The sequence below is a fragment of the Camelina sativa genome, chromosome 6 (genome assembly GCF_000633955.1).
Source record: "Camelina sativa cultivar DH55 chromosome 6, Cs, whole genome shotgun sequence".
Taxonomy (NCBI): Eukaryota; Viridiplantae; Streptophyta; class Magnoliopsida; order Brassicales; family Brassicaceae; genus Camelina; species Camelina sativa.
Window position 1 is genome coordinate 11,715,187 of NC_025690.1, and position 9,969 is coordinate 11,725,155.

The 9,969-nt window shown below is 35.7% G+C and overlaps 3 protein-coding genes across 3 annotated transcripts; 2 read left to right on the top strand and 1 right to left on the bottom strand.

Moving 5' to 3' along the window:
- Positions 3,930 to 5,174, top strand: LOC104790950 (peroxisomal membrane protein 11B-like). Its single transcript, XM_010516747.2, has 2 exons — positions 3,930 to 4,323; positions 4,573 to 5,174. Exons 1-2 carry the CDS (start codon positions 4,136 to 4,138, stop codon positions 5,069 to 5,071), a joined length of 687 nt encoding a protein of 228 aa, XP_010515049.1. The 5' UTR covers positions 3,930 to 4,135; the 3' UTR covers positions 5,072 to 5,174.
- Positions 5,434 to 6,467, top strand: LOC104790951 (probable aquaporin TIP5-1). The gene is made up of 3 exons (XM_010516748.1): positions 5,434 to 5,626; positions 5,712 to 5,962; positions 6,087 to 6,467. The coding sequence occupies exons 1-3, from the start codon at positions 5,488 to 5,490 to the stop codon at positions 6,465 to 6,467; spliced, it is 771 nt and encodes a 256-aa protein (XP_010515050.1). The 5' UTR covers positions 5,434 to 5,487.
- On the bottom strand, positions 6,532 to 9,731 carry LOC104790952 (NO-associated protein 1, chloroplastic/mitochondrial). The gene is made up of 13 exons (XM_010516749.2): positions 9,301 to 9,731; positions 9,019 to 9,204; positions 8,853 to 8,939; positions 8,694 to 8,773; positions 8,516 to 8,597; positions 8,378 to 8,398; positions 8,087 to 8,132; positions 7,783 to 7,901; positions 7,580 to 7,693; positions 7,386 to 7,487; positions 7,209 to 7,298; positions 7,002 to 7,111; positions 6,532 to 6,919 (listed from the first exon to the last, which is right to left on the bottom strand). The coding sequence occupies exons 1-13, from the start codon at positions 9,691 to 9,693 to the stop codon at positions 6,670 to 6,672; spliced, it is 1,680 nt and encodes a 559-aa protein (XP_010515051.1). The 5' UTR covers positions 9,694 to 9,731; the 3' UTR covers positions 6,532 to 6,669.

Here is a 9,969-nt window from a genome sequence, read left to right on the forward strand (position 1 = left end):
TTGGGGGGGGGGGGTCTAGCTAATTACAACAATGTCAGTCAGCAGAATTAAATTGCGATAGAAAGAGAACTATAATTGATATATGAGTTTTTTTACCTAATGAAAGCAAAACGTTGTACTCAATTATTAGAGTTAAGTTATATATTTTTATATTTTCATTTTTGTAATTTAAACATGACTACTGATAAGCTCAATCGTGTTTGTATAAAATTTACATGAAAGATATGGAAATTTTGATGTCGACAGAAAAAAATATGATAGTTTTGGATTTTACATTCTTTGTTGTTCAGAATCTTGACATCCACATATATATATATATGGCTGTGGCTTCATTAGTCTCATTACAATATTGATTAGACTATCTGAAAATTTCATGACCACATGAAAACTATTTCTTCCATTTTCAAGATGTTCAGTAAGAAACAAAAGATAGAATAATATATATACATCACTAACTTCTACGTGTGGATTGTGACCTAGACAAATGACTGTATAAGAAGTCCAGCTCGTAAGGATTTCGAATTTTATATGTCTAGGGCTGATATGATATGACAAAATCAAAAATGATGTGACAAAGTATTACTTTACAATTCAGAATCAGATGGGAAATATTTTTACCACCGTATAACAAAAACGTTTAGATTCCATGTGAACATGTTTGACAAATACTGTGTATTTTTATATCTCTCAAAATAAACTGTTACGCCTTTCGATTCGGCAAAGGACTCTCATCAAATATGTCTACGCGTGGAAGTCTAAAAGTGGAACTCATATAAATGTACATTGATACAAACCAAAAATAAATAACATATACATTCTTTGTGTATAAAATTTATACTTTACTTTATATTAGAACGAGTGTAAACCTAATATGAACATTAACTAATGTGAAAATCTACGTACCACTAAGATTAAGGACCACAGCTTCTGATTTCTAGTATTTGATCTCGTGGTTTTAGACCACTACATTTGATTAGTGATTTGTTTAGTAATAGCATAAAATGTACTATAAGACTAACTTAGTGTTTTCTACATACATATGCATGGGCCACATAATTCTTAACATAACCGAGTAACTGATAATGATAGGTTAGGTTATATAATCAATCGAATTAAGTAATCGGATCCCACTAGCAGCTGCATAATTATACACATGACGTACGAACTTTTCTCGATTGGGAAAACTTGTAATTTATTTTGTAAATCACTTCTATTAATTGTTGTTCTTTAACACTTAAAAATTTGCTTAAGTCTCTAAAGCCAACAGAAACTTCAGACACTTTTTTTTTTGTCAAACCGGAAACCTCAAACTCTAATGGTTCGTGTTTGTTGTGGGTTCATTAGTCTTTTTAAAATTTCATGACCACATGAAAACTATTTTCTTCCATTTTAAGATATTCAGTAAGAAACAAAATAGAATAATCGATGTACATCACCAAACTTCTACATGGATTGTGACCAAGACAAATGACTGTATATATATAAAGAAGATCCAGCTCGTAATTAATACAATTATTATATTTTCCAGGGCTGATATTTGACATTACTAAATCAGAACAAAAAGAAAAGAAACTGATGTGGCAAAATATTACGTTTTTCTTAACAGTAGAATATATATAATACCGAATTTAGAACGGTATTAGTATTTGCAAACGGTACTTAAATTTGCAGAGCCAAAAAAACATGACGATGACCACAAAAGTTTACCAGAATTTTAACTGATTAGTGACTTATGCTCTTACTAGGTCTGCCATTGTGTTAGTGTGTGCATGTAGAATTTGACTAACTTCTACGATTGCGACCAAGACAAAATGACTGTATGAAGAAGTCCAGCTCGTAAGCGATTCAAATTTTATATTTCTGGGGCTGATATTTGATATGACAAAATATGAAAATGATGTGACAAAAATATTACATCTTTTCTAACCGAATTAGTATTTGCAAGCGGTACTAAACTTTGTGGAGTCAAACAAAGGGGGGGGGGGGGGGGAATTGACTATGAACGATGACTACAAAAGTTTAGCTTATTAAAAATATACTTATCTCTGCAATTTATTCAAAAAAATATGCATGTAGATTTTGACATTTTCGAAAACCGGGTTCTTTCAAAATTAGGATTTTTTTTCTATGCATCGAAATAATTGTACAAATAATTTCGAATTGCAAAAAATACTTTCAAAAAAAAAGAATAAGAAGACTTAAAATGTTATTTTAAAAATATTATTTGGTAAATATTGTTGGTCGCGGTAGGATGTAGAACACACAAGAAAAAAATATAAGTGGCATCAAATATATATATATATATATATTTTAAAAATCATGATGTTTTTTTTGGTTGTTTTATCATATGGGCCAAGATGTGAACTGCTAAATGTTGGAAGAGTCTCTCCATTTCCAAAATACAGACACAACCGACGAAAAATTAAAGGATAAGGAGCATATACTATATACAGTCTTGGTTTTATATGAACAAAATCGATTATTGAGAAAACGAAACAACCATTAGAAATATTTATTTTATCCATCTTCAATTATTTTGCCTAACTTGATGTGTCCTTTTAAGTGACATATCAATGAACGATGTATATATAGCCTCTTGTTGTCTTATAGACTGGTCGATTTTTGATTTATCCGATCTCTATCGACACTTTTTTTGTTTGTTTAAAAATGCCAAAAGTTTGGGTATCTAGGAGGATGAGCGTCGGACATGTATGTGGTGGTGTATTTCATCGTCGAAAATCGCTGGATCTCTGCCCAGTTATTAAGAATTGAAATTTTAATACTAAAGGTTTTTTTTTTGTTTCCAAATATTTTTTAATACAAAAGCAAATATATAGTATATTTATGTTTGTGTAATCACTGATTGAAAATTAAATTATTATGTTCATATTGTAAGACAGTATAAATATTATTTTTTAAGTAAATATATTAATTTAGCAAATAAAATATGAACGCTAACTAGTAATAGGAGTAGAAAAATTGAACCGTTATTTAAAACTTGGACTTTGTTAATCCGTAGTCAGCCCAAATTTATCTACCAAGAAAATTTAGATGAGAAATTTGGCTATTATTTATTTCTCGTTTATGCATGCACTCATCAAGCTTAAGAGATAGGCACATTTATTTGCGGTAATCATGCACGACCCCAAGTTTCAAAATTGTCATGATTCATGTGTAATCTGTCATGCTCCTGCGACTTGTTGCATGTTATGTATGTGGTGTTGCACTGCCACTTCGTATAGATATCTAGGTACGTTCAATATCTAACCTAGTCCCTACCTTGACCTTTTTTTCTTTGATTTAAATGAGCTACTCTTTAGTACTTTTCATTTGAATCTTCTGTAAAAAGTAACTAAAATATTTTTTTTAATTATGCTTTAACCTTCCATATAGTCTTCGACTCTTCATAGAATTCAGATTGGTAAGTAATCATCCACTTATACATTATATTTGGTGTTTCTGGATGTAGATGTGCGTGGTGCATATAATCGTATCCACAACATTAGAAAATCCGATACTGTAATGAAGATTAGAAAAATAGGTGGTTCATGTAAATCATTTAGCGTATAAGATTGTTATTAATTAGCTCTTCTTATATGGTATCACTTTTGTGCATATAACATTTCTCTGTTCACACAATGAAATAATTTCTCAAAGTACAAGGATTCTGGCTATATTTGTTTCCAATTTGGAGCTAAAGGCCCAAGCTCCAACCTAAAATCAAGCCCATTTGTATAAACAATCACACTTCTGTGCACACATAGTTTAGTCAGTCACACATGATCCAACTGATAAATAATATGGTAAAATAGAGAATTATCTTCAGTCTCGTTTTCCGAAACCCAAAATATATTAAAAAAAATATATATATATTTGTGAATATTTCTTCCACATATATCAAAGAGAAATATTTTTATTTATCCCAAATCCTTTGATATCAAAACATGAGACAACAAGCGCAAGTATTAGCAACCACAAAGCAATCATCTCAAACTCAAACCTCTCAAAACAAACAAAAGACAAAACCTCGATTATTTCGAGTACAAACGTCACTTGTGGTTTATATCTTCTTCATCATCTCCATAACTTCTCTCTCTCTCCCTCCTCTTCTCCTTCCTTTCGCCACCGTTAGGCGATGGCTTCGGACACGTTGGATAAGCTGATTGTGTTCTTGGCCAAGAGAGACGGAATAGACAAGCTCGTTAAGACATTCCAATATGTGGCCAAGCTCGCGTGCTGGCACGTTGAAGCCACACGACCCGAAGCTGCCGATAGGTTCAAGAAGTGGGAGGTCGCCTCCGGTCTCAGCCGCAAAGCCTTCAGGTCCCACATCTTTCTAATATTTATCACTTTATCTACACAGTGGCATCATCGTAAATATAGTCTAATAGAAGAATTGAAATGAAATGTTTGCTTTATTTCACTTTTTGATTAATATCTTATCTCATATACCAAATTTGAATAGTGTGACTAATGCTAATACACTTTATATTAAATGACAAGAAGTAAAAAGTGAATATATTTACAATAACAACCGTTGTTAATTTATGGTCGGGGAATTATGCAAAACAGGACAGGAAGATCTCTCACGGGGTTTAATGCGCTGAGACGAAGCCCCGGGGCCACCCCGGTGATCCGTCTCCTAGCAGTCCTAGCCAATTCAGGAGAAATGGTTTACTTCTTCTTCGATCATTTTCTTTGGTTATCAAGAATTGGATCATTAGACGCCAAGCTCGCCAAGAAAATGAGTTTCATCTCCGCTTTTGGCGAATCTTTCGGCTACACTTTCTTCATCATCATTGATTGCATCTTCATAAGGCAGAGACTCGACTCCTTGAAAAGACTTCGGTATCCGTCCGATGAAACGAAAGATGAAATCAACGCAAAAATTAGCGAAATCCGTGGCGATATAGTGATGAGGTTGATGGGAATTTCAGCCAACATTGCGGATTTGATTATCGCATTGGCGGAAATTCAACCGAACCCGTTTTGTAACCACACGGTTACACTCGGTATAAGCGGTTTAGTTTCGGCTTGGGCAGGTTGGTATAGGAATTGGCCTACCTCGTGAGATGTATAATCAAAAATCTAAGGAATGTATGTTGTTGTTTTGGAATGAACATATCAAACGTGTATAATTTTCTTGAAATATATGAATACTTCTATTTTTTACATTGTTTTATTATGTGTCAAATATATCAAACAAAAACTAAGGTTGTTATACACGTTTGATATGTTTGATTTGTAACACTTGTGATTTATCCACGTAAGGGCATTTCTGAAAATTATGAATCGTGAGAACTGTAAATAATAACTTCCCACTCCTCTCACTCTCTTTGAGGAGACGGTTAACTAAAATGTTTTTTTTTTTTAACTCATTTTTATCAAAAGTCGTTACCTTCTCGTAATATTTATAGTTTTTACTTTACGTTCATTCAACAACAAAAACAGAGAAAAGAAAGAAAAAAAAAAACTTGAACGTAACTGATGAGAAGAATGATTCCAACATCGTTTTCAAGTAAGTTTCAAGGAGTAGTAAGTATGAATGCGTTGAGATGTTACGTATCGGAGTTTATCTCTACCTTCTTCTTCGTCCTCGCTGCCGTTGGTTCCGTCATGGCTTCAAGTAATTTTACTCTGTTTTCTAAATAAGTTTGATCCTTCTTGGTAATAAGAAGAAATTGTTAATCGTGTTTTTTTTTTCCCATCAGGGAAGTTGATGGCGGGTGATGTGTCGGGTCCGTTTAGTGTATTAATACCGGCGATTGCGAATGCGTTTGCGTTGTCTTCGTCTGTTTACATCTCTTGGAACGTCTCTGGTGGCCATGTGAATCCAGCGGTTACGTTTGGGATGGCGGTTGCTGGTCGGATTAGTGTTCCAACCGCTTTGTTCTATTGGACTTCTCAGATGATTGCCTCTGTTATGGCTTGTCTTGTCCTTAAAGTAACTGTCGTCGAACAGGTGATTAAACATTTTTGTGTTACACCGGTTTCGTTTAATTTTTGTTTGATTTGTGTTCTATGTTTTTTTTTTTTTATATCTTATTTGTGTTTTGTTATGTTTTTGTGTTTGAATTTATTATCAGCACGTACCGATCTATAAGATTGCCGGAGAAATGACGGGATTTGGAGCATCGATTCTTGAAGGTGTTTTAGCGTTCGTCCTGGTCTATACCGTGTTCACGGCTAACGATCCGAGACGTGGTCTACCTTTAGCCGTAGGACCTATATTCATAGGGTTTGTTGCGGGAGCCAATGTTCTAGCCGCTGGTCCGTTCTCTGGAGGGTCCATGAACCCAGCGTGTGCCTTTGGGTCGGCGATGATTTATGGAAGTTTCAAGAACCAAGCTGTGTATTGGGTTGGGCCTCTGCTTGGAGGAGCCACAGCTGCGTTAGTGTATGACAACGTGGTGGTTCCGGCAGAAGATGATCGTGGCTCATCTACTGGAGATGCCATCGATGTGTAATGACTTGTTTTTTACTGTTTTATATGTTGTTGTAGAGCTTTTCTAGTTTTCAGTTTCTGAAATGTTGTTCACTTGATGTTTAATTTATTGAATACTAGTTTCATTACAAACAATTTTATATTTTACCATTATGTTACATACTGTATGTATTAACTCTGGGTTTGAGAAAACTTAGCCGATACTTTTGCATCTAAACAAAAATTTAGAAGTGCCATTTGGGTCTTACTTCTTCTTCCTCATCGGTTAAATCACGGTACTGATACCATTCAGCACCTGAAGCACCAATTGGTAATGTTGGTCGGAGAAATACTTCAACTGGTTTTGGCACACTGACACAAATACGTATCTGATGCTCTGCTTCATTGAGATCTCTCGGTTCTGTTCCTCGTGTTTTGCGAATTGGTTCAATTGAAATCCATCCTAACCCAGAAATTGCCACATCACTAGCCGGTCTGATCAACAAGTGTGTCAACGTTAGATGATGAGCATTCGTTTTACTAACGATAGATAAGGAATAGAATATAAATACATCACCTTTTTGCATCGATGATTTGGATTTGGAGTAAACGATGAGATTGTAATCCTTTCCACTCTTGAATCTGATCTTTCCCTGATGGAGGTGTCAGAAGCACACCCAGTTCCTTCTGCAGAATAAATGGGTATCAAGTAAATGGTAATAAGAAGATTGAATTTATCTTCATGTTAGCTACAAAGTTGTTACTGATGGTGATAGAAACTTGCCTGGTAAAAGTCCGTAGCTGTTTTGGTTGGTACTACATGAATATCAAGAGCCTTTGGTCCATAGAATGTGAAACATGTTTCCGGTAGAGCCTGTAATATGTCAAGTATGTAATGGTTTAAAAACACTCTGATACCCTGTGAAACATAATTCAGCATTCATCCGGTTCTAATTTTTACCTTCAAGATGTCGATCCTGACGAGACCTCCCCAGAAAAATGTATAACCATTTAAGCTCTCACCCTTGGGACTACTTGACAATTGAGTTGGCAAAGTTGAAATCTGTAAGGAACAAAAGGATAGTAAAATCATCATACTATGTTACCGTAAAGTAATCTTTACGGCTTTACCTGGCTATAATATAGAAGACTTACATCGAAAGACTGGCCTCTGAGCCGATTTTGAGGAGCAAGGGCGGGTAAATCATCTGAATGAACAACAGCTGCTTGCCTATGGTGTAGGTGCACACCCGGTGTATCATACAACTTCTGTGGTAATAAGGTATTCTTTAGCAGATGTCTACTGGTGGCAGAATTTCGGAAATTTCTACGAAAATGGTGGTGGTTTAAGTTTATACCTCTCCTCCAAGGAAGGCGTTGATCTGAATTGGACCCAAGGTGGTTCCAGGGACAGCAGATTGAATTGGTTTGTACTTTTGAGCCGCTGCGGCAACAGGGTCCCTTTCGGCCATTGTTTCTGTATAATGAAGTACATATAGAACCATTCAAACTTGATTTATAGATGCAACCTAAATTGTGAAAAAATTAGCCCTACTAGAATAAAACAGCACGTATTCTTAGACAAGAAGAAAGGAAGTATTCAAGCAGATACAAACTGTAACGACAAGTGACATATAGCAAATAGAGAACAAATTGACTTACTCAGCAACGCATTGATGAATGCAGACTTCCCTACGTTTGCTGCACCCTGTGAAAGCATGATGAGGAAATGATGAATGAATATTTATCAGACTGTCAAAGAAGTTTCTGTAAAATTGCACAGCCTCTATCTCCTGTATGAACTGGTGAATCCGATAGAACAGGGTAGTGTAGACTTAGTTGTTCTATTGGTCATAAGAGAAAATCAGCTTTGCCTAAGATACGTTAAGCTAAAACAATAAATTTCCTCAGTCCGCTAGAATCTTTGTAAAAAAAAATTGAGAATGCACATACCAGAATGTAGACATCTCGTCCCTGAAATAAAAACAGGGATGGAGAGGTTAAGTTACAGGAGATAAACGAATAGAAGGTTATATTATCCCATATTGAGCCAGAAAGGAAACAAGATGTAAGCCAATTCATGGTATATACCTTTTTCTCCTTCTGGATTTCTGATGCAACTCCGCTAACTCCATCAAGAGATTTTGAACTTGTGAGATGGACGCTCAACACACTGTTAAAGTTACATCCATCCAAATCAGTCATTAGCTCCAGAAACATTAAGTCACATTATGATAACAAACCTAGTAAATAAGCACTTGATACCTACTTAAGCTTTTTCCTCGTGGTCATTTCTACAACCCAATCCCCAATACAGTTCATATCTGTTCCTTTCGGAAGAAGATCAATCTAACAGTACAAAACACAGTTCTTTATCAGAAAAAAGTTGAAAAAGATTGAAGAAGTAGCCTGGTTGTAAAAACCTTACCTTAGTTATAACTAGTATAATCGGATTAGCTCCAACTAAGTCACGAACACGAGCTAAAAAGCTTCCATTAAAATCCACAATGTCAACCTGTGACACCACAAAATGCATCAAACCATTACATCATGTTGATGACTGACTTCTTGACATTCTAACAAACTACTCTCACCAATTTGACAATCAAAGCTTTCTCATGGCGCAAATGAGAGAGCTTCTCCCTAAGTTCATCAGCTGATACAAACTGTTTCCCACCAGCATATCCTCCGTTACCACCAACTGCTGTAATCATATGTCCATGTGACAAAAGCTGACACCTTCCACATATTATAGTTCTTAACTGATGATGCTTCTTCTTCTACAATAATAATTAACAAAAGATTTCAAAAAACTCACTTCAATTGCATCAAATCAACTAAGTAAAAATTAAGATTCCAAAAGCTCGAATTCATACCAAATCGTAAGTGATCAGATCGACAAATCCAGGAGAATCAACTTCGGAAGTCTGTAACGGAGCTCCGCAGCCGTAACAACACGAGACGGAGGTATCAACAACTTTACGCACAACCTCTTCCTTTATCTTCTTCTTCTTCTCCTTTTTAATCTCTCTCTTCACCACTTTCTTAGCTTCATGAGCTCGTTGGTTCTCCAAGAACCTTTCTCCAGGAGTCGGAGCAGCCGCAGCGAATCCATCTCGTTCCGAGAGCGAAACCGGAGATTCAGAACTAGCGATGGATTTACATACGATTGAAGTCGCTTGCTTCCGGTAGATCACGGTGAGATTTGGTTCACGTCTGGTGAGGCGACGAGGAAGAGAAGGAAACGTTGAGAGTGTCCGTAGCGCCATTGCTGAGATTTTTTTCCCCACCAGCTCTGTGAAGAAGAAGATAGAATCCAAAGAGAGTTCATAAAAGACTCTTTTTGCGTCAGAAGTTTATCCATAACTCGAGAAACCGAACCGAACCGACCCAAACCGCACCGACCCAAACCAAACCGAAATATCTATTTCGATCTACGGTTAGGGTAGGGTTTACAAATTCACTTTCCCGCTCTTTTGCTACCAAATCCGAAAAACCCCAATTTTTTAAACTGAGAATTTTTTTTTTTTTTTTTTTTTTTTTTT